Source organism: Biomphalaria glabrata, chromosome 17 (genome assembly GCF_947242115.1).
Source record: "Biomphalaria glabrata chromosome 17, xgBioGlab47.1, whole genome shotgun sequence".
Lineage (NCBI taxonomy): Eukaryota > Metazoa > Mollusca > Gastropoda > Planorbidae > Biomphalaria > Biomphalaria glabrata.
The window spans coordinates 12461993-12485745 of NC_074727.1; the positions used below are offsets into that span (position 1 = coordinate 12461993).

Sequence of the window (23753 nt, forward strand, 5' to 3'; positions counted from 1 at the left end):
GACAGTAGCTTCAAAGCTTGAGCACATTGTAAAGATTCACTAGCGAAAATAAAATATTACCCTGCAAAGAGAAATATGTTAATTAGCTTCAACTGGGAATAGTTAGTCATTTGCTTTGAAAAGAATACTTGACCAATTAGATTTATAGATGGCATCTATTAGTTTACCAGGTCACAATAAAGTTTAGCATATTTGGAAGAAATAAATTAGTTATTGTTATAAGTGCTCTATAAATTATCTACACTTAGATGGCGGGGAGGAGTGTATGGAAACTTTTACTTTGTTGACAAGGCTAATAGAGCCTACAATAAGATGGTCCGCAAATATTTAATTAGGCCAATTGATTCTTAAAACTTGTTCCTGTTTGCAAATAAATTTTTCAGTGTACTGCTGTAAGCCTAGTGATGTAAGCGGTGGCAAGTTTGTTTTCCTATGACGTCCTATGGAAACTTTTCATTCATAAAACATTCTAGCCAAAATTAATTTTTCGATAATGAAACATTTTCAAACCAATATAAAGATCTACCTCGAGTTTTCTCGATGTACCTAATGAGTTGATAAGTTATTTCTTATTAATATACACATATCTTGAAATTTTAAACACAAGCGTTAGAATAGTTTTCGAAATAAAATTTATATTCAGTTCAATTAGACCTTCAATTCAGTTAGAGAGTAAGACCTTCAGCTTAATTAAACTTTTAGTTCAGTTTGACCTTTAGTCCAGTTAGACCTTTAGCCTTCAGTTCAGTTTGACCTTTAGTTCAGTTAGACCTTTAGTCCAGTTAGACCTTCAGTTCAGTTAGAGCTTTAGTCCAGTTAGACCTTTAGTTCAGTTAGACCTTCAGTCCAGTTAGACCTTTAGCCTTCAGTTCAGTTTGACCTTTAGTTCAGTTATAATTTTAGTTCAGTTAAACCTTTAGACCTTCAGTTCAGTTTGACCTTTAGTTCAGTTAAACCTTCAGCCTTCAGTTCAGTTAGACCTTTAGTTCAGTTAAACCTTTAGCCTTCAGTTCAGTTAGAGCTTTAGTCCAGTTAGACCTTTAGTTCAATTTGACCTTTAGTCCAGTTAGACCTTTAGCCTTCAGTTCAGTTAGACCTTCAGTTTAGTTAGAGCTTCAGTTTAGTTAGACCTTCAGTTCAGATAGAGCCATAGTCCAGTTAGACCTTCAGGTTTCAGTTCAGTTAGACCTTCTTTTCAATTAGACCTTGAGTTCAGTAAGACCTTTAGTTCAGTTAGACCTTTAGTTCAGTTAAACCTTCAGTTCAGTTAAACCTTCAGTTCAGTTAGACCTTCTGTTCAGTTAGACCTTCTGTTCAGTTAGACCTTTAGCCTTCAGTTCAGTTAGACCTTTAGTTCAGTTAGACCTCCTGTTCAGTTAGACCTTTAGCCTTCAGTTCAGTCAGACCTTTAGTTCAGTTAGACCTTCAGTTCAGTTAGACATTTAGTTCAGTTATAATTTTAGTTCAGTTAAACCTTTAGACCTTCAGTTCAGTTTGACCTTTAGTTCAGTTAAACCTTCAGCCTTCAGTTCAGTTAGACCTTTAGTTCAGTTAAACCTTTAGCCTTCAGTTCAGTTAGAGCTTTAGTCCAGTTAGACCTTTAGTTCAATTTGACCTTTAGTCCAGTTAGACCTTTAGCCTTCAGTTCAGTTAGACCTTCAGTTCAGTTAGACATTTAGTTCAGTTATAATTTTAGTTCAGTTAAACCTTTAGACCTTCAGTTCAGTTTGACCTTTAGTTCAGTTAAACCTTCAGCCTTCAGTTCAGTTAGACCTTTAGTTCAGTTAAACCTTTAGCCTTCAGTTCAGTTAGAGCTTTAGTCCAGTTAGACCTTTAGTTCAATTTGACCTTTAGTCCAGTTAGACCTTTAGCCTTCAGTTCAGTTAGACCTTCAGTTTAGTTAGAGCTTCAGTTTAGTTAGACCTTCAGTTCAGTTAGAGCCATAGTCCAGTTAGACCTTCAGGTTTCAGTTCAGTTAGACCTTCTTTTCAATTAGACCTTGAGTTCAGTAAGACCTTTAGTTCAGTTAGACCTTTAGTTCAGTTAAACCTTCAGTTCAGTTAAACCTTCAGTTCAGTTAGACCTTCTGTTCAGTTATACCTTTAGCCTTCAGTTCAGTTAGACCTTTAGTTCAGTTAGACCTTCTGTTCAGTTAGACCTTTAGCCTTCAGTTCAGTTAGACCTTTAGTTCAGTTAGACCTTCTGTTCAGTTAGACCTTTAGCCTTCAGTTCAGTCAGACCTTTAGTTCAGTTAGACCTTCAGTTCAGTTAGACCTTTAGTTCAGTTAAACCTTCAGTTCAGTTAGACCTTTAGTTCAGTTAAACCTTTAGCCTTCAGTTCAGTTAGACCTTTAGTTCAGTTAGACCTTTAGTTCAGTTAAACCTTCAGTTCAGTTAAAACTTCAGTTCAGTTAGACCTTCTGTTCAGTTATACCTTTAGCCTTCAGTTCAGTTAGATCTTTAGTTCAGTTAGACCTTCTGTTCAGTTAGACCTTTAGCCTTCAGTTCAGTTAGACCTTTATTTCTGTTAGACCTTCTGTTCAGTTAGACCTTTAGCCTTCAGTTCAGTCAGACCTTTAGTTCAGTTAGACCTTTAGTTCAGTTAGACCTTCAGTTCAGTTAAACCTTCAGTTCAGTTAGACCTTTAGTTCAGTTAAACCTTTAGCCTTCAGTTCAGTTAGACCTTTTGTTCAGTTAGACCTTTAGTTCAGTTAGACATTCAGTTCAGTTATACCATTAGTTCAGTTAAACCTTCTGTTCAGTTAGACCTTTAGCCTTCAGTTCAGTTAGGCCTTCAGTTCAGTTAGACTTTCTGTTCAGTTAGACCTTCAGTTCAGTTAGACCTTTAGTTCAGTTAAACCTTTAGCCTTCAGTTCAGTTAGACCTTTAGTTCAGTTAAACCTTTAGCCTTCAGTTCAGTTAGACCTTTAGTTCAGTTAGACTTTCTGTTCAGTTAGACCTTCAGTTCAGTTTGACCTTCAGTTCAGTTAGACCTTTTGTTCAGTTAGACCTTTAGTTCAGTTAGACCTTTAGTTCAGTTAAACCTTCAGTTCAGTTGGACCTTCTGTTCAGTTAGACCTTTAGCCTTCAGTTCAGTTAGACCTTTAGTTCAGTTAGACCTTCTGTTCAGTTAGACCTTTAGCCTTCAGTTTAGTTAGACTTTCAGTTTAGTTAGACCTTTAGTTCATTTTGACCTTTAGTCCAGTTAGATCTTTAGTTCAATTTGACCTTTAGTCCAGTTAGACCTTTAGCCTTCAGTTCAATTAGACCTTCAGTTTAGTTAGAGCTTCAGTTTAGTTAGACCTTCAGTTCAGTTAGAGCCATAGTCCAGTTAGACCTTCAGGTTTCAGTTCAGTTAGACTTTCTTTTCAATTAGACCTTGAGTTCAGTAAGACCTTCAGTTCAGTTAGACCTTCAGACCTTCAGTTCAGTTAGACCTTTAGCATCAGTTCAGTTACACCAACAGTTTAGCTAGAACTTTAGTTCAGTTAGACCTTCGGGCCTCAGTTCAATTAGACCTACAGTTAAGTTAGATCTTCCGTTCAGTTGGACCTTCAGTTCGGTTAGATATTCAGTTCAGTTAGACCTACAGTTCAGTTAAACCTTCATTTTAGTTAGACCTTCATTTTAGTTAGACCTTCATTTTAGTTAGACCTTCATTTTAGTTAGACCTTCATGCTTCAGTTCAGTTAGACATTTAGTTCAGTTAGACCAACAGTTCAGTTAGAACTTCAGTTCAGCTAAACATTCAGGCTTAAGTTCAGTTTGACCTTCAGTTCATTGAGACCTTCGGTTCAGTTAGACATTCGGTTCAGTTAGACCTACAGTTCAGTTTAACCTACAGTTCAGTTTAACCTACAGTTCAGTTAGACCTACTGAATATTCTGAGTTAACTTCCCGCGTTAATCCATTGTTTATGTGTTTCATCTCTAAAGGTATCACTTACAGAATAAGGTAGGTATCACCTACTTAGCCAAGGCATGTAGCTATCGGGGTGTCTCATTAGTGCGGAGCGAGCATGCTGGATTTACAAGTGGAACAGTAGCCCATGAAATTGGTCACAGGTCAGTAAAATATTGTTATACCTCTAGCGGTGACGCGGAAAAGGGGTTTTGGGTAGTGTATGCACTCACTATGTGTTTTCAGTCTTAGAATCTAAACATATCAAAAGATTCTTGTAATTAAAGAAGATTGTCTACTTATTATTACAAATAAATTAGATCTCATTATTATGATTTGCTATTTACTTTTCGAGTTTTACCACATTTTCGTTGCATACTTATGTGACAAATTGAAAAGCATGGTTAAGCCTGAACAATCGTCTGCGCAGCAAGAATCTACATTGCTTCAAAACTGTTGACAACAGTAAGCTTATGTTGGGGTGAAGAGTGAGCTTGTTTCTGTTTCACCAAATCAGAAATTGGGGGGGGGGGGCAATCTTTGTAACAGCACGAACGCAACGTCCGGGTATTACGTAACAATTAGAAAACAAAAGGGAGGGGGGTATAAAAATTTGTTACAAATTGATACAAAGGGAAATTTTTTACAACAAAATATTCTAATAAAGTAACAGGCACAGTGGTTTCTTGATTCGCTGAAGGAATAGACCACGGGTTTCAAAAAAATATTAATGGAAAAAATAATCCGCGTTTGTTTTTTTTTTAACACCGCGGGTCTTCAGGCGGGCGCCTGATGTTTGTGTACAGTTTTGTGAAAAAACAACAACAAACGATTACGTCATCGAAGCGCCAAAAAAAAGTTTAGACTTTCCCCCTCATTTCTATAGATAATTTGATGAAAAATGTGATTTGAGAAAAGGATAATTAATAAATAAGTTTTTTGTAAAATTCGAATTTTCTTGTTATGTTAATACTAAGACTAAGACTGCTTTATTGATTCTTATGGAAATTTGTTGTGATTACAAGGACTCTTTTCTCATATGAAAACAACACAACAGAAACATTCACATAAATAAAACAGACGCAACCTAAAGAGTTCATTCAGCGACTACACACAGACAGATTGTCTTTGGAATAATCACAATTAACGTTTAGCGCAGAGATTGTCTTTAGCACAGTTAGACTGAACATGGATATCTTTTAACACTACAAAAAAAAATGTAAAAAAAAAACTTCAAAAAAGCTGAAACAAGGCGTTGCTTTGTAAAGTAGTTTTAAGAAGTACATGTGAATGTGAATTCACATATTTGGGAACAATAATATCCAACAACCAAGCGCGTGTGGGAAAATGCCAAATTGACTTCGGCAACAAAAATCCTAGTCTACAATGCCTGCGTTCTGAGCACACTTCTTTAGGGCAGTGAGATCTGGGCAACTTACATGCGTCAAGAACACAGATTAAATAGCTTCCACCTATGTTGCCTGCGACGCATACTGTGCATCTCCTGGATCATGTCACCAACCAGGACGTTTTGAAACGGGCCAACATGCACAGCATCTATGCGCCTTCAACAGAGAAGACAACGCTGGCTTGGTCATGTCACTCTCGTCTCATAATTATTATTTTGAAATTTTTAGATGTATAATCTAAAAAGATCTAGGTAATTAAATGTATAATCTAAAAATATCTAGGTAATCAATCTATTTTAATGTATTTTAGGAGATTAAAATCAACAGACGTGAATTATTTGATCTAGGATTTTCGAAACATTATCTTACTGGAAACTAACAAGAAATGTCTTTATTTCATTTATTTGCGTGAATATATAGTTCTGTGATATATAGCCCATTCTAATTAAAATCCGAGAAAATTATTTCTAAACTTTGAAATGTTAAGATCATTACCTACTCATATAGACTGGCCGATTAAAGAGTTTTATGAACCGAAAATTTGTGACTTGCAATTTTGTGTACTTTATTATACAGCATTTATGAGCAGTATAAAAGTGAAGTATTCATATCTATTTCAGCCACACACCTATATGTAGGCCTATTGTAAATAAGGAGGCAGTGTAGTTTTGTTTAATCTCTAAGAATGAAGATCATGCAATTTTTCATAATTCGGAAATCCGAATAAAATAGATATACATGTTTTCAAGTTACATGAAGTTACTTCCTTCGGCCAGTCTATATTTGTTTATGTCTATGTACCTACTTTACTAAGACAGAAAAGATCAATTATCTTAGATTTGGGGCGACTTCCTTTACAGCTTTAAAAAGAGCTACGTAGCCTACATAACAATCTATGAATGAAGGTCTGTGAGTTGATCAATAGTGGATAAGAATTTGTTTCCGTTTTCCAGTCTGGATAAAATGTCTGTGAGTTACCCTGAACGTTTGGCGTAGAGATTGTCTTTAAAATACTTACACTGAACTTTTGGGGCAGAGATTGTCTTTAAAATACTTACCCTGAACGTTTGGCGTAGAGATTGTCTTTAAAATACTTACCCTGAACGTTTGGCGTAGAGATTGTCTTTAAAATACTTACACTGAACGTTTGGGGCAGAGATTGTCTTTAAAATACTTACACTGAATGTTTGGGGCAGAGATTGTCTTTAAAATACTTACCCTGAACGTTTGGCGTAGAGATTGTCTTTAAAATACTTACACTGAACGTTTGGGGCAGAGATTGTCTTTAAAATACTTACACTGAACGTTTGGGGCAGAGATTGTCTTTAAAATACTTACCCTGAACGTTTGGCGTACAGATTGTCTTTAAAATACTTACCCTGAACGTTTGGCGTAGAGATTGTCTTTAAAATACTTACCCTGAACGTTTGGCGTAGAGATTGTCTTTAAAATACTTACACTGAACGTTTGGGGCAGAGATTGTCTTTAAAATACTTACCCTGAACGTTTGGCGTAGAGATTGTCTTTAAAATACTTACCCTGAACGTTTGGCGTAGAGATTGTCTTTAAAATACTTACCCTGAACGTTTGGCGTAGAGATTGTCTTTAAAATACTTACCCTGAACGTTTGGCGTAGAGATTGTCTTTAAAATACTTACACTGAACGTTTGGGGCAGAGATTGTCTTTAAAATACTTACACTGAACGTTTGGGGCAGAGATTGTCTTTAAAATACTTACCCTTAACGTTTGGCGTAGAGATTGTCTTTAAAATACTTACACTGAACGTTTGGCGTAGAGATTGTCTTTAAAATACTTACCCTGAACGTTTGGCGTAGAGATTGTCTTTAAAATACTTACCCTGAACGTTTGGCGTAGAGATTGTCTTTAAAATACTTACCATGAACGTTTGGCGTAGAGATTGTCTTTAAAATACTTACCCTGAACGTTTGGCGTAGAGATTGTCTTTAAAATACTTACCCTGAACGTTTGGCGTAGAGATTGTCTTTAAAATACTTACACTGAACGTTTGGGGCAGAGATTGTCTTTAAAATACTTACACTGAACGTTTGGGGCAGAGATTGTCTTTAAAATACTTACCCTTAACGTTTGGCGTAGAGATTGTCTTTAAAATACTTGCCCTGAACGTTTGGCGTAGAGATTGTCTTTAAAATACTTACCCTGAACGTTTGGCGTAGAGATTGTCTTTAAAATACTTACACTGAACGTTTGGGGCAGAGATTGTCTTTAAAATACTTACACTGAACGTTTGGGGCAGAGATTGTCTTTAAAATACTTACACTGAACGTTTGGCGTAGAGATTGTCTTTAAAATACTTACACTGAACGTTTGGGGCAGAGATTGTCTTTAAAATACTTACACTGAACGTTTGGGGCAGAGATTGTCATCAAGGAAGAAAGTAGTTACGAAGACTAGCAGACTATATAAACTTCTGCTTCTACTGCTAAAAGCCTCTGAAACAAAAAAAAAAATTTTTTCGAATACATATTTGACAGTCTGTCGTCTGCCCACGATGGTAGTACTAAAGATTGCTCGGACCTTGACCAGTATATCATGGCAACGACGTACGCTTTTACAGCTTCTAAGCCCAGTCAAGGGAGTTATTGGATGTTCTCAAATTGTTCAATTGCTGCTATAAAAGACTTCCTTGGCAAGTAAGTACAGTCAAATCGAATTATTTAGCCTCCTGTTAATCAGACCTGCAACTTAATAGGACCGAATCCAAAAGTAGCAAAAACCATTCCTACTATACATTCGAATTCGGTTAGTCGGTCTAGTCAGTTATTAGGACCAAAATTATGTGTAGCAATTAGTCTGATTCGACTTACGATTACTGTCAGGGTTGGTTCTTATTAGACAGTTCATATCTACTCACTCTGTTTGTCTGTATCTCTGTCTGTCTGTATCTCTGTCTGATAGAAGCTTGTGCCCGCTATTTCTCACACACACAATCTCAAATCAAGTTGAAAATTTTCACAATTATTTCTTGTACCTGACAAAGCAGGAATAAAAAAAAATAATTAATTAATTAACTATTGGTAATTAATTATTATGTTTGGTATCAAACAAGGAAAAAATAAGTACTTGACAGCGGCGCCTCTAATACCAAACTGTATCTCGCACAACTGCCTTTCCTTTAAACACATCATCTACCAGGCGACATAGCTCCGACCATAGCTCTGGGACTGGCTATTCTACGCAAAAATCTACCGCGGCTGGACCTAGATGGCAGCCAACTATCGAATGGCGGAGAAGTAGGAAACTAAAAAAACAGTGATTTAAATGTATACAATAATAGAATATATGCATCCTCTGTTTGGGAGCCCTCAACTCAAGAAAACATTAAGAAACTGGAACAGACACAAAATAGAGCAGTGAGATTCATAACAAATGAATATTCACATTTGACTAGAGTAACACCTTTAGTAAAATCATTAGATTTAGAACACCTTCAGGATAGTAATCTCAAAATTAAAGTAACAATTATACATAAAACACTGAACCATAATCTTTAAATACAAAAACGAAATCGAATAAGATACGCAGAAAGACAAAAAGATAAAGGCACATTCCTCTTTCCATATGCTAGGACAAATTCGTACAAAAGCTCCTTCTTCCCAATTAGAGCATGAAATGGGTTGCCTGAGCTAGACAGGAAAACCAGTGACTTGGCAGAATTTAAGTCATTGGTTAACACGCATGACTAGATGCATGACGCGTAGGACGTAAACATATATTTTTTTTTTTAAGTAACGTCTGTATTATTAGCGGCGCCCGAAAGGGGAAAAGACGCTATCAGTTTTGTGCGGAATGTCAATATGTCCGTTCGTCCGTCCGTCCCGTGTAGATCTCGTAAACTAAAAAAGGTAGTGAAAATCCGACATCATAATATTTTAGACCATTCAAAGTTCTGATGCAACGGCTACTTTTTTCTTTTCTGAAAGCGAAAAATCTAATTTTTTAAATCAATTATGCAAGCAGTTTTTAAATAAAGATACACCATTTATACAACTATTCACTATTAATATTAACAAACACAGATGGCTCTTTACTAAAGGGTATACCATTCTGCACTTTTTAACACATTTATGCGAATGGAATTAGATATTTGGTAAAAAAAACAACAAAAAAAAAGCCATTTCGTCTACATTTGCATTGCTAAGTTATGTAAGTTCTGTCATACTAACTACTAGATTTACAAAAAGAAATATAAGTGGAAAATAATTTAAAACAACGATTAATAAGTAGTTTTTCATATTATCGCATGAACCGCAGCATAATAATGCCACCGTGGAACACTAAACTAAAGGAATTTTTTTTCTTGAGGCTTTAATAAGAGATTAACCCTTTACAAAACAATTAGATCAGTTATATAGTCATTATAAGACATCAGTTAGGCCAGGTTCACATCTAACCCTACATTTACTTTCACCTATCCCTTGGTCTGCTGGACCGTAGGTGTAACATAATAGTAATATATGTACATTTGCACACTAGCGCGTCAGTGCAACACCGCTTGTGTTTACGTAATAAATGGAGTTCCTAATATGTCTTCCCTCTTAAACACTAGTTTGTTATTTGTGTAATGCAAATATTCTACATGGTGTCAGAATAAAACTTAAAAAGCTGTCCAGACAAAGGTTTTTATTAATCTAATAATGGCTTCTTTTTATTTTGAGCAACCAATCTTGAATTGGAATGCTAAAGATCTGTATCAAGAGTTTTTAAGGTTTCAACAGCAGGTGAGCTTTTGTTTCAAAGGACCGTTAGCTGGTGCCGATAGTAAACAAAAAGCCGGATGGCTGGGAATGTGGATAGGTCAACAGGGCCGAGAAGTTTACAAAACTCTAAATATTACTGATAGTGAAGAGGGAGATCCGCAATTGCTATTAAAGAAAATAGAAGACTACATAAGGCCAAGACAAAATAAGAGAGTGTCTAGATTTAGAGCACATCAGAGAAAGCAGGTAGAAGGAGAAAGTTTTGATAACTTTGTTAAAGACCTAAAGCTTCTCATTATGGACTGTGAGTATGACAATCCAGACGATATGCTCATTGATTTGATTATTAGTGGAGTCATACACGAAAAGGTACAATTAAGACTACTTGATCAGGGACAGAAGTTGACCCTTAGCAAGGCTATTGAAATTGGGCAACAATATGAATTGTCACAAAGCCAAGTGAAAATGATTAGGCGCCAAGAAGTTCTAGCAATCAAGAGACAGTCACACAATGTACTAAAGCAGAAGTCTAAAGACAACTCAGATAAATTATGTAGTAAATGCGGCAAGAACCACGAAAAGGGAAAATGTCCAGCAATAGGAACCACATGCAATTTCTGCAAGAAGAAAAACCACTGGTTTCAAATGTGCAGAAAAAGACGCAACGTCAATCTAGTAGAAGATGACAGTCACAGTGATGAAAATATTATACCTGTTAGCACTGCAAGTAGCCAGTATAGAAAGGGTAATATTGAGAACATCAATGTCGTCGAAGACAAGTGGACTGTAAAACTAGTCGTGCATGGCAAGACATTAATTTTTCGTATCGATACTGGTGCAAGATGTAACATTCTTGTCAAGTCAGAGTTTGAAAAGCTCAAAGACAAAGTAAAACTTGCTTATTCAGCAAAGTCGCTCAAGTCTTACTCTAATCATGTTATTAAGACTTTAGGAGAAGTGGTGCTACCTTTGAACAATAATATCCAAGAGGTGAAAGCAAGGTTTGAGGTAGTAGACATAAGCCAAGAGAACATTTTGAGTGGTGACACAGCAGAATGTTTGGGACTACTACAACGGATAGACATCCAAGGCAGAAGACGAGTTACAAAGAGAATTTCCTGAAATGCTGAAAACAACTGGAACACTGCCAGGAGAATACAAGATTCAGTTACAGGAAAATGCTAAAGGAGTTATCCATCCACCACGTCGCTTAACAGCATCGCTACGCAATAAAGTTGAAGAAAAACTTAAAGAAATGCAAGCTGATGGATTTATTACTCCAGTACATGAACCTACTGAATGGGTTAGCTCCATGGTTGTTTCGTTCAGGAATGACAAAGTGAGAATATGTATTGATCCAAAAGATCTCAATAAAGCAATCAGACGGGAACATCACCCGATGAAAACTATTGAAGATGTGATCACTAATATTCCAGATTCGAAGATATTCTCAGTTCTCGATGCCAAGTCAGGGTTTATGCAAATAAAGCTTGAAAGAGAATCTTCATTTCTCACAACTTTCAACACACCTCTGGGAAGATATAGATGGTTACGATTACCTTTTGGAATCAAATCAGCGCCAGAAATTTACCAAAGAATTATGGATGAAATGCTTCAAGGAATTGAAGGAGCATATGTCATCATAGACGACATTCTAGTAGCTGGTAGAGATGTTGAGCATCATGATCACATTTTGAAACAAGTCATGCAAAGAGCAACGAAGTACAATCTAAAGCTGAACTATGACAAGTGCAAGATAAGGCAAAACAGAGTACCTTATATGGGCCATATCTTGTCAGAGAAAGGTTTAGAACCAGATCCAGCAAAGATAAAGGCAATTATTGACATGCCAGCTCCTCAAGACAAAGATGGAATCAGAAGATTTCTAGGTTTAATTCAGTACCTAGCAAAATTTATTCCTTATCTAAGTCAAGCAGATGCTCCAATACGAAAGCTTCTAAAAGATGATATAGAATTTCAATGGAATCATGAACAAAACAAGAGTTTCAAAGAATTGAAACATCTTTGTACAAACCCTCCAGTTTTAGCATATTATGATGTCAACAAGAATGTAGAGATAGAATGTGATGCAAGTAAAGATGGACTGGGAGCAGTATTACTCCAGGAAGGTCGTATAATTGCATACGCATCAAGAGCTCTCACAGATACAGAAACAAGATATGCTCAAATTGAGAAGGAAATGCTCTCAATTGTGTATAGTACAAGCAAATTTCACTGCTACATATTTGGTAAAGAAGTAACAGTTTATAATGATCACAAACCTCTGGAGCAAATCTTCAAGAAACCTCTATTGTCAGCACCAATGAGAATACAGAAGATGCTAATAAGACTGCAGTGGTATGATCTGAAAGTCTGTTACAGAAAAGGCAAGGAAATGTTTATCTCCGATACACTTTCTCGTGCACATCTACCAAATACTGATACACAGACATGTGAATTTACAGATGATTCAGTGCATATGATCTCTGTAAGTGATTCGAAATACAGTGAAATTAAAGACTTTACAAGCAAGGAACTTTCAATGCTTCTGGAAGTAATTATGACTGGTTGGCCAGACACAAGAAGCGAGACTCCAATTGAAGTCAGGCCGTATTGGGATTCAAGAGACCAGTTATCAACTTCGGATGGTATTATATACAAAGGTCTGAGAATAGTCATGCCACCAAGCTTACGTAAATACATGCTAAATCTGATTCACAAGTCTCACTTAGGAATAGTCAAGTGTAAGCAGCGAGCCAGAGAAGTCATGTATTGGCCAGGCATGAATGCAGACATTGAAGTGACAGTTAGGGATTGTAGCAGGTGTGCTGAACATCAGAATCAAAATGTGTCAGAACCGCTAATACCTACCAAGACACCAGATCTCAAGGTGGTGAAGAAACACTTTGACTCCGAGAAACAGTCTGAGAAACATTATTATGATAAGAGGAAAGGAGTTAAGAGTCATAATCCACTACAAAACGGAACGGCAGTCAGAATGCAACTTAATTCTGAGTGGAAACCAGGAACAGTAGTTTCGAAGCATTCTAAGCCTAGATCGTATAATGTCAAAAGTGGAAATAAGGTCTACAGAAGAAACAGAATACACATCAGAAAGTCTTCTGAGAAAGCAAACAGATTTGACAACAATTATGACTTTCCAGATGACATCTCAGAACAACCAGAACCACTAGATCTAGAGAGTCCAATATTACAAACTACACTAGATTTTGAGCCGCCACTACACACTGCTTCTTCTAACACCTCTAGACCAAATCAACCTTATGTAACACGCTCAGGCAGAATAGTTAACAAACCCAAGAGACTTGATTTGTGATGAACTGATTAGACTTTTTAGTTGACTAGTTTGTTAGTTATTCTGATAAATAGATTTTCTAAATTAAAGAAGAGAGATGTAACATAATAGTAATATATGTACATTTGCACACTAGCGCGTCAGTGCAACACCGCTTGTGTTTACGTAATAAATGGAGTTCCTAATATGTCTTCCCTCTTAAACACTAGTTTGTTATTTGTGTAATGCAAATATTCTACAGTAGGGGCACCACACAGGATCTGTCAACCTTATTTCTCCATTCTTCTCTGTCATTTGCCTTTGACAGAGTTTCATTCTGATATTCTTTCTGAATATATTGAAAGCTGCCTTTTTACCTGCCTGGGTGGACCACTTCGGGGGCCGATTTCGAGTTTGTCTTTGTAACCTTGTTTAAGATAAGAAGATGATAAAATCTGCAAGTCCATTTTGGATTAAAGTTTACAAAATAAAAATAAAAGCATCAACGATAACCTTACGCAATGTTATGTTTATGATAATAAAAAAAGTGAAGTTCCCCTTTCAGATCTTGTGATCTATGGGGTAGATGATGTTAAGGTCATCTGTATCTGTGGCCCACGGTTATCGAAGGTGTTATGTGGCCAGCACAACGACCAAACGCCTTTACTTTTTCCCAACTTTAGTCAGGTACCCATTATAGCTGGGTGGACTCAGAGGCGCCCTAAAGATCCTGAAAATAAAAATCCCAGCCTTACCAGGATTCAAACCCAAGCGCTTTACTACCCAGCCTCCGCGCCTCATGTTTATAATAGCACTATAACATTTGCTTTTAAGGGTGTTCTATCACAGCTTCGACACATTGTCAAGAGGCGTAACTCCCATATCGTTTTAGACAAACTTGCACACTGCCCGATTTTACCAGAGGCCTTGATGTCCTTCCAGCAATAGATGTCTGGAACAGAAGAGCAGGTCAGGTGTGGACTCCAGAAAAACAGTGCGAACTTTTCTATGGCCATGGCACTCGTTACTGTAAGGTAGGCAGTGTCTCTTCTTCTTCTATCCAGCTTTATTGCTGCTGAGCTGTGAGCTCTTTTGCAGACTGTGCCAAGGAAAAATAGTGTGCTGTTTTCTTCAGTTGTTCAGCACTGCCGTACATGGTGTTGGTTGTGTTGGGCTGTAGTGGTAGTAGGGTCTGCCTAAGATGGATTAGGAAGGGGCATTCAAAGAGGATATGGTTTACGGTTTCATAAGGGTGGGCGTTGTGTCTATAAAGGGGGAGTTGTGTGGAATTTATTTTGTTCAGATGCTAATTTAATAGAGGTGTGTGTCCTGTTCTTAGTTGGAAAAGTGTAGATTGTACTCTGCGGGGGAGGTAGTTAATACTGTCCAGTTTGTTAGGTATAGTCATTTATTTGTACATGTCTCTGCCTGTGTTTCCTGATGCCCATTGGTTGAGCCATTCCTCTTTGTGATTGTTGACTAACATTGACCTTATGGTGAGGTAGTTAAAAGGTCTATTTGGTTGTTCCATAGATGATCCTGCCTTTGATAGCTTATCTGTCTTTTCATTCCCCATGATGCCAATGTGTCCAGGGATCCACTGTTGTGTGATATTGATATTTAGTTTTGATATCATCTGATGGATTATCACAGTAAGAGTTGTCAACTCTCTTGGGCTGTTTGAGGTGCTGCTGTTAAGTGCTTGTAGAGTAGATTGGGAGTCTGTAAAGACAACAATATCTGATGGTTTTCCACTGTCGGTAATGCTATGGTAATTGCCTCAATTTGGGCTTGGAAGTTTGAGCAGTAATCGCCACAGGGTGCACTTATTTCAAAGTGTTTTATTTTTAGGGAAGACTAGGACCTTAACTTAAGAGGTTCAATATTGAAATCTATTTCACAGGCTGCTGTGGGAGTAGTTCTCATACCTCCAATGATTAGACGCAAGGCTTGGTTTTGGATTGTGTCTAATGATGTTTGATAGGTTTTGTTGGCAGCTACTTGTATGTAGAGACAGTTATCCATTACAGATCTGACGTATCCAGTGTATAACTGTCTTAAGGTTTTCTTTTCAGCTCCCTAGAATGTTTCTGCCAGTTATTTTATTATGTTTAATCTTTGTGATGCCTTTTCTTTTAAATCTGCCATGAAGTGTTTTAGAGACTGTCTTTGGTCTAATTTTACACCAAGATATGTTGGGTTTTCTTCTTTATTTATTGGTTTGAGTCTATTTTTAGGATGTAGTTTCTTTTTGCTGTTTTGTTGCTGTGGCTAAATATTGAATAAACTGACTTTTCTTTGTTTATTTTCATTTTCCATAATTTTGAATGCGTGGAGATAGTTGTGAGGGCTCTATTTAGTTTGGATCTAGTCAGCAATGGATATTTCTCTGTAGTCCAAATTAAGAGGTCGGTGAGGTCATTCATGAAGATTAGAAAGAGAGTGCAGCTAAGGGCTGAACCTTGTGGTAGTCCTTCTTCCAAACTTTTTTAAAACTAGAATTGGGTTTGAATTGTTCTGTTTTTTAAGAAGGCCCTGATCCAGCTGTACATTCTTCCATGGATGCCCATTTTTTTCATCTTCAAAAATAGACCTTTTCTCCACACTCTATCATAGGCTTGTTGCAAATCTATAAATACTGCTGTAGTGTGATTGTTTTCATGAAACCCTTCTACTGTGTCCTGCATAAAACGAAAGAGGTGGTCTTCTGTTCTACTTGCTTTCCTGAAGCCAGCTTGTGCATTGTGGAGTGGGCAAATGCTTTCTACCCTTCGACCATCTTTGTTTAGATCTTGTTGTTCGCATGTTGAGGTCCACTTTTTCGTTTTTTTTCTGTTTAATTTTGTTGCTTGTAATCCCTGTCAATTTGTTGTACTTTGTCTTGTTCTCTCTAGTAAGTTTTTTTTCTATAGTCTTCCTGGCCATGTTTCTTTCTTTTACTAATTTATCTAATTCTGGTGTCCAAAAGGGTTTGTATTTCCTAACTTGACCTCTAGGGATGTGTTTCTTATCTTATCTTATATGATACAGATGTAACTTCAAAAAAAGAAGATGATTACGTCCTACGCGTCATGCATTTAGTCATGCATATTAACCAATGACCATTATGCTTGATAGTCTTGTGTCTGTTCCTTGTGAAAAAGCTGCCCAGTTAGCTTTTTTATAGTTCCATCTAGTCAGTGGCGTAGCTAGCCATGTGTGGGTGGTGCGGGCCGCACGGGGCATCAAGTAACGAGGGGCACCAAGCTAAGGACAAACTTTGTCAGTAAAAACTATACATTTGTTTAACACATGACGAAAAAGAAACAAATGTATTTTCGCTGCTTTGTTTTTCTCCTACATGCTTCCTTACATTAAATGTAAGCTGTAGATTATCTTGAATCAAATTAATTACATTTGTTTAAAGCTCTCAAGGCAACGCACTTTTACACTCTCTTCAGAGATACATGGTACAGTAATAACAGTATTACTTCATTGTTCAGTGCTCTGTATTTATAAGAGGGACAAGGTTGTGTTGGTACATTTCTTACTCAATTGTTCTGTACACTTATTCTTGCTTCCCCTGCATACCCTTCTCAACAACATCAAGTTCTAAATCTACATTTAAATCCAACAATAGATTCAAAGAGTGATGGAGGTTGTCTACGAACATTGAGAAGTATGAGACCAACATAGCTCACATTCAGGGAATTTGTAGTTCGTCTGTAGGGAACAGTATTGACAGCAAGGCGCAAGATTTAATTAAAGAATAGGGAACGAGTAAAGAGATTATCCAAAGAGAATCTTGAACATCATTCGTTTTCTCTCAAAGCAAAATCTGGCACTCCGTGTGTGGACATTGCAAACAAGTTAAAGAAGTATTAGAAGGTCAACAAAAAAAAACAATCAATTTCTTGCATTTAGTGAAACTAATATCCAATTAAGAACCACTGCTGACATAAAATGTGCTTCGAACCAAGCTGAGCTCCACACCAAATGCGTAAATGTCCCCAAAAACACAAAGCGAGTTTATTGCGATTTTGGATGAATAAAATCTTGATGGTGTTCCAAAACAATATTGACAATGACAATTTTCCTTTCGATAAAAAGAGACTTCAACGGTTGTCGCAGTTTCTTCAGAAGCCTCCAACTTATGAAACAAGGATTCGTTGAGCGCTTGAGTTTTATAAAAACATATTCGCTAAAATAATCAGTTTCGAATATCACCATCTTTATTTCGCATATTTCTGACGATTGTGGTAAATGTGGCTACATGCTGGTATAAAAAAGATTTTGATAAAATTATTGATAAATTGCTAGTAAGGAAGCACGGAGATTTATCTGTAGTATCTTTTTGTAAAATTGATTTTTTTCTTCCGAATTAGCAATACTTGAACATTGCATACACATTTCTTTAGAGAAAAAAACAACGTTTTAATGTTTCATTCTTTTTTTTTGGGGGGGGGGGCATCATGAAAGCCTAACGCACCGGGCATCAAATACTCTAGCTACGCCACTGCATCTAGTTGTTTTGCTGGGTTTGGTATCTACGTGGTGTTCCTATATATGGCAGGATGGCATCCTTTTTTAAAAACTTGAACTTCCAATAAACTTTCCACAGTTTAACGGATTCCTCCTCAGTGGCGTCACTACGGGGTTGCAGTCCGCACCCTCCTTCTCTCTCTTTCTCTGTCCCTCCTTCTCTTTCTTTCTCTCTCCATCCTTCTCTTTCTTTCTTTCTCCCTCCTTCTCCCTCTTTCTCTGTCCCTCCTTCCTCTTTCTTTCTCTCTCCCTCCTTCTCTCTCTCTTTCTCTCTCCCTCCTTCTCTTTCTTTCTCTGTCCCTCCTCCTTTTTCTTTCTCTCTCCTTCTTCTCTTTCTTTCTCTCTCCTTCTTCTCTTTCTTTCTCTCTCCCTCCTTCTCTTTCTTTCTCTCTCCCTCCTTCTCTTTCTTTCTCTCTCCCTCCTCCTCTTTCTTTCTCTCTCCTTCTTCTCTTTCTTTCTCTCTCCCTCCTTCTCTTTCTTTCTCTCTCCCTCCTTCTCTTTCTTTCTCTGTCCCTCCTCCTCTTTCTTTCTCTCTCCTTCTTCTCTCTCTTTGTCTCTCCCTCCTCTCTCTCTTTCTCTGTCCCTCCTTCTCTCTATCTTTCTCTCTCCCTCCTTCTCTTTCTTTTTCTCTTCATCCTTTTATTTATTTCTCTGTCCCTCCTTCTCTCTCTCTCTTTCTCTCTCTCTCCTTCTCTTTCTTTCTCTCTCCCTCCTTCTCTTTCTTTCTCTGTCCCTCCTCCTCTTTCTTTCTCTCTCCTTCTTCTCTCTCTTTGTCTCTCCCTCCTCTCTCTCTTTCTCTGTCCCTCCTTCTCTCTATCTTTCTCTCTCCCTCCTTCTCTTTCTTTTTCTCCTCATCCTTTTATTTATTTCTCTGTCCCTCCTTCTCTCTCTCTTTCTCTCTCCCTCCTTCTCTTTCTTTCTCTCTCCCTCCTTTTCTTTCTTTCTCTCTCCCTCCTTCTCTTTCTCTCTCTGTCCCTCCTCCTCTTTCTTTATCTCTCCTTCTTCTCTCTCTTTGTCTCTTCCTCCTTCTCTCTTTGTCTCTCCCTCATTCTCTCTCATTCTCTCTCTCTTTCTCTCTCCCTCCTTCTCTCGCCCTCTTTCATGCTCTTTCTCTCCCTCCTTCTCTCTCCCTCCTTCTCTCTCTTTCTCTCTCCCTCCTTCTCTCTCTTTCTCTCTTCCTCCTTCTCTCTCTTTCTCTCTCACTCCTCTCTTTTTCTCTCTCCCTCTTTCTTTCTCTAAAAACAAAGCCTTTTTATGACGTCTAATTCTGACTACTGTTTTTTTTTTGTGTGTGTTTTTTTTACACCCAACATCAATGACCTCATACATTTTGTTTTCCATCTCACCCAGGAACTACAATATAATGACGCAAGTGTGTGTTACAGGCTAAGGTGCTACAACCCAGCAGAAAACTGGTGTACACATATGCTTCCTCTGGAGTACACAAGTTGTGGAACCAACCAAGTAAAGATTCATACGCTATACTTCCACTATTTGCTTTGACCGAGCCGCCATTTTCTCAAACTATGTTGAGAAAATTGACGTCAAAAAAATAGTAAAACATGCGTGACTAAAATGGACATTGAATTATGGGATTTTTAGGGCGCCCTCTGAACCCACCCAACTCTAATGAGTACCTGACTTAAGTTGGGGAAAGTAAAGGCGGTTGGTCGTTGCGTTGGCCACATGACACCCTGCTCGTTAACCGTTGGCCATAGAAACAGATGACCTTAACATTGCGTACCCCATAGATCGCAATGCCTGAAAGGGCAACGTTTATCTAAAAAGTCTGGCTAACTTTCAAAAGGTTTGTAATATGCACATACAGCTCTATGGTGATTTGAATCCGTTAATTTTGTTGTCTTAAAAATCAACTGTAGGCAAGCGGATATTAGTTCGAAATCCAAAACACCCTCGAAAACACGTTCTAGCTTTAAAACACCTAGATCAGAGGTGCTCAAACTACGACCCGCGGGACATGTTCGGTCCATAACGTGGTATTATCTGACACATTCGAACTTCTGCTCATAGCGCATTAATGAAGTCACCGAGGATCGGTTTTATTGAAGCTGACTTTTTTCTTTTCTGGATATAATGTAACTCTAAGACAAATGAGTTCATACTTTTTCTAGTTAACACTCAAGAACGTGAAGTAGAGACAAAAGTCATCCTTCAAGGTACAGTGGCGGCACTGGAGGTAGCACACACATAGGGGAGTCCAAATATAACAAAATGGACAGGCTTCTATCTTGGTACTCTGCTAAGAACAGCTGCTGACTGGGAAAAAAATGATTACGCAAACAGTCACAGCACCGCTACCACGAACTGTCACAGCACCGCTACGACGAACTGTCACATCACCCTTACGACGAACTGTCACAGCACCGCTACGACGAACTGTCACAGCACCGCTACGACAAACTGTCACATCACCCTTACGACCAACTGTCACATCACCCTTACGACGAACTGTCACAGCACCGCTACGACGAACTGTCACAGCACCGCTACGACGAACTGTCACATCACCCTTACGACGAACTGTCACAGCACCACTACGACTTAAGTCGAGGGAAAAAATGAGATGAGAGATTATAAAGTAATTATAATGAGCTTCGTTGTCGAATATGAACACCATTTTATCTCTATGAACTCGGAGATTGCTGAGTAGTCCTATCTTCGCTTTGAAAAGCCGGTTACACACTATGGTAGATTGGGCCTGTTGCAGCATTAAAATGCTTTCGCTTTTTTTTTTTCGGCTAAACTTTTTTCTTTGAAGACATTTCGCGTCACACGTATATGAAATGTATATGGCCCAACACGAATAAAAAAAAAGTTTAACATCACTGACCTAGGTATTCAACCAACTTGAACTTGGTGTCGTCTCTTTTCGTTTCAGTGGTGTGTTGGAGGTATTTGTGTTCCTATGAACCGCTCAACAACCCCAGTCACTACAAATAGTCCAGCCACTACAAGAAGTCCAGCCACTACTAATAGTCCAGCCACTACAAATAGTCCAGCCACTCAAGAAGTTCTTTCAACTAAAGCAAAAGAGACATCAACTTCAACAGACTCTGCCGTCAAACCCAAAACGTCTACCACTACAGCAGCTTCTACCAATAAACCAAAATCGAATATCTCTACAGTAGCTTCAACCAATAAACCAAAATCGAATATCTCTACAGTAGCTTCAACCAATAAACCAAAATCGAATATCTCTACAGTAGCTTCAACCAATAAACCAAAATCGAATATCTCTACAGTAGCTTCAACCAATAAACCAAAATCGAATATCTCTACAGTAGCTTCAACCAATAAACCAAAATCGAATATCTCTACAGTAGCTTCAACCAATAAACCAAAATCGAATATCTCTACAGTAGCTTCAACCAATAAACCAAAATCGAATATCTCTACAGTAGCTTCAACCAATAAACCAAAAACAATTATCACTACAGCAGCTTCAACCACTAAACCAAATGCGAATATCACTACAAAAGCTTCTGCCACTAAATCAAAAACTCATATCACTGCAGCATCAGGTCCAACGACTGCCAAGGTCTCCGTAATGAATGCTAAGCCTGTTTCTATCTCAGCAACAACCAAAACCTCAACTACAACCAGGCTAACAGCTGGCACCACTACACCAGCTCATATAATGGCAGCTTGTTCCGTATATCTGCCTGGAGGGAGTGATTGGAATCAATGTATTAGGTAAGAGTTCAAAATCTTTTTTTTTATAGAATTATTTTTGAGCTTCGTAGTGGAGTCAATAAAAAATGTGAAGTTCTTTCACGCGTACTTTTAGTGTTAGATTTCAAAGTCCAGATACACACCTTGGACTAATAGTGGGGAAGCAACTCTTACACACGAGAATATAAATATAGTAGAGCCGAAGAGACACAGAATAACTTGTTTCATTTATGAAGAAATAATAGAGCAGGCGTTGTGAAATTTTATTGGCTAGAACTTACACGCCAGATAGATCCAGAATAGCTCTCAGCAATGATGGTTACCATCTTAACTATTATTAACATCGTTCTTAGACAGTGAACTCAGTGAAATACAAACATTATTCCGTATGCACATATATAGTGGACGAAGTCTTACGTAAAAGCCGAAAAACTGTCACTACTTATTCCTCTCTTCTCTTCAAAAAAAAAATACGTTCACTGCCCCTCTGTTAGTTTGTGTGTCTGGAGCAGTGCAGTAAGCTCACCAAGCAAAGTACGGAGAGGAGCCCCGGTCCCTTAGCGTTTTCCTGCAATCTGAGCTTCAGAAATTCCGTTTCCGTTTGATCGTCTTAGAGCTGAGCCAAAGGCTCTTCGAGCTCTAAGTTTGAAAAAAAACCTGTTTGAGCGTCAAACAGTAAAAAAAAAGCCTGCGTGAACTACCGTTCTGTCTGGAAGAGACCCAAGTCACTGCCTATGTAAAGCATTGCTATTTCCGATGCATCTGGCCCCCGGGCGCATGGGCTAGACATGGCCGAAGGCCGTATGCACCGGGGACCTCCGCCATTTTCCTATGTTGTACCAAGCTACCCGTGGAGGACTCGCCATTTGTGTAACGGTCCCTTGAGGAACGGCGCATGGATTATCGACAGGGCCGAGGAGCTCTCTTTCAACTCCGCTCCTTGCAATGGGACCACTCTCGTGTTCCCTTGGACACTCCCACAGGAGTTTTGTTTTGCTATTCATTTAGCCTAATCACTTCCTCTAATGGTCGTTTCCACCCGAGTGCCACGTTGAGGCAGAACAGCGTACCCGGGAATTCCGTTTCCTGACGTCTACATTGTACTCTATCTCCTTATTCAAAAGAGCGCAAATCAAAATAAAGTTCATCTAAGAAGGGGGAGGACGGGCCCATACTGAATTGTAAGAGACGTTCAAGGCAGCAGAGCATCTACGTTGTAATGCCTTGATCGTCTTTGAAGTATTATCTTATAGGTTACAGACGTTACATCAAAAGAGAAACTAATTACGTCCCACGCATTTTATGTGTCCATCTAATCATGCATGTTAATCAGTGACTTAAACTCTGCTAAGTCGTAGGTTTTCCTGGCTGATTCAGTCAACCCATTCCATTCTCTAATGGCACTAGAGTCCTTTAAAGTCGGTTCAGTGGTATGTTGGTGGCACTTGTGTTCCGATGAATACCTGCCTGGTCGTGGGGGATGCTCTTCGGACTTTCACCACCATTGTCCCGTGTTTGAACCCTGCTCGCTGCCTGCAGGTTTTAGCTTGGACGCACTAATCTTCATTTTTTTTCGAAGGACTAAAACGTATAAGACATAGCACCAAATAGCAGCAAGTGAAGGATGTCTGTCTGTCTGTCTCTCATACCTAGATGATACTAATCGTGCATTTCAAAAGAAAATTAAATTCATGGAGCTAAATAGTTGATAAAGTGCTAAATGGTGATACAGCTAATTGCAGTTTTGATGCTAAAAAAAAAAAAGTGTGTCAATTTTATATGTGAATTTTTTTCTTTACAGATCTTACCAACAAAACGAGAATTCGTAAGAAGATGACAGATTCAGGATGTACAAAGTATTTATTAGACAGACACCTTGACGACCCATAGATAGATACTTTGAACAGCTTAGTGATCCTTTATACTGGTTCTCTTTAGCATAACAAAATCAAGTCTAACTGAACAAATAACCCAGACTAAAACTAGAGGAACCTTGTCTGTTTTTGTGACAAACATTGTACACGTCTACTCTAGCTGTGTTTCATTTCATCTACAGATTTGCTTATAATTATATTCCTTTGAATTTGTTAGCAACTAGCCTACATTATCATTTTTATAATTACAAAATTTAAAAGTAAATTAAATAAAGTATGTGTTTTGTGTTATGCACACATTGCATTACAATTCTTTTCAAA

The 23753-nt window shown here is 38.0% G+C and overlaps 1 protein-coding gene across 7 annotated transcripts in view; it reads left to right on the forward strand.

Annotated features, from left to right (window-relative positions):
* Positions 1-23727, forward strand: part of LOC129923762 (uncharacterized) — a 45786-nt gene extending 22059 nt beyond the window's left edge. For all 7 annotated transcript variants that reach the window (XM_056016294.1, XM_056016297.1, XM_056016298.1 and 4 more), the window contains 6 exons: positions 3936-4064; positions 7824-7982; positions 14237-14378; positions 19216-19329; positions 20765-21579; positions 23360-23727. In XM_056016294.1, coding sequence (XP_055872269.1) covers positions 3936-4064; positions 7824-7982; positions 14237-14378; positions 19216-19329; positions 20765-21579; positions 23360-23387 — 1387 coding nt within the window. In that variant the 3' untranslated portion in view covers positions 23388-23727. The remainder of the gene's footprint in view (positions 1-3935; positions 4065-7823; positions 7983-14236; positions 14379-19215; positions 19330-20764; positions 21580-23359) is intronic.
* Positions 23728-23753: the final 26 nt, after the last annotated feature.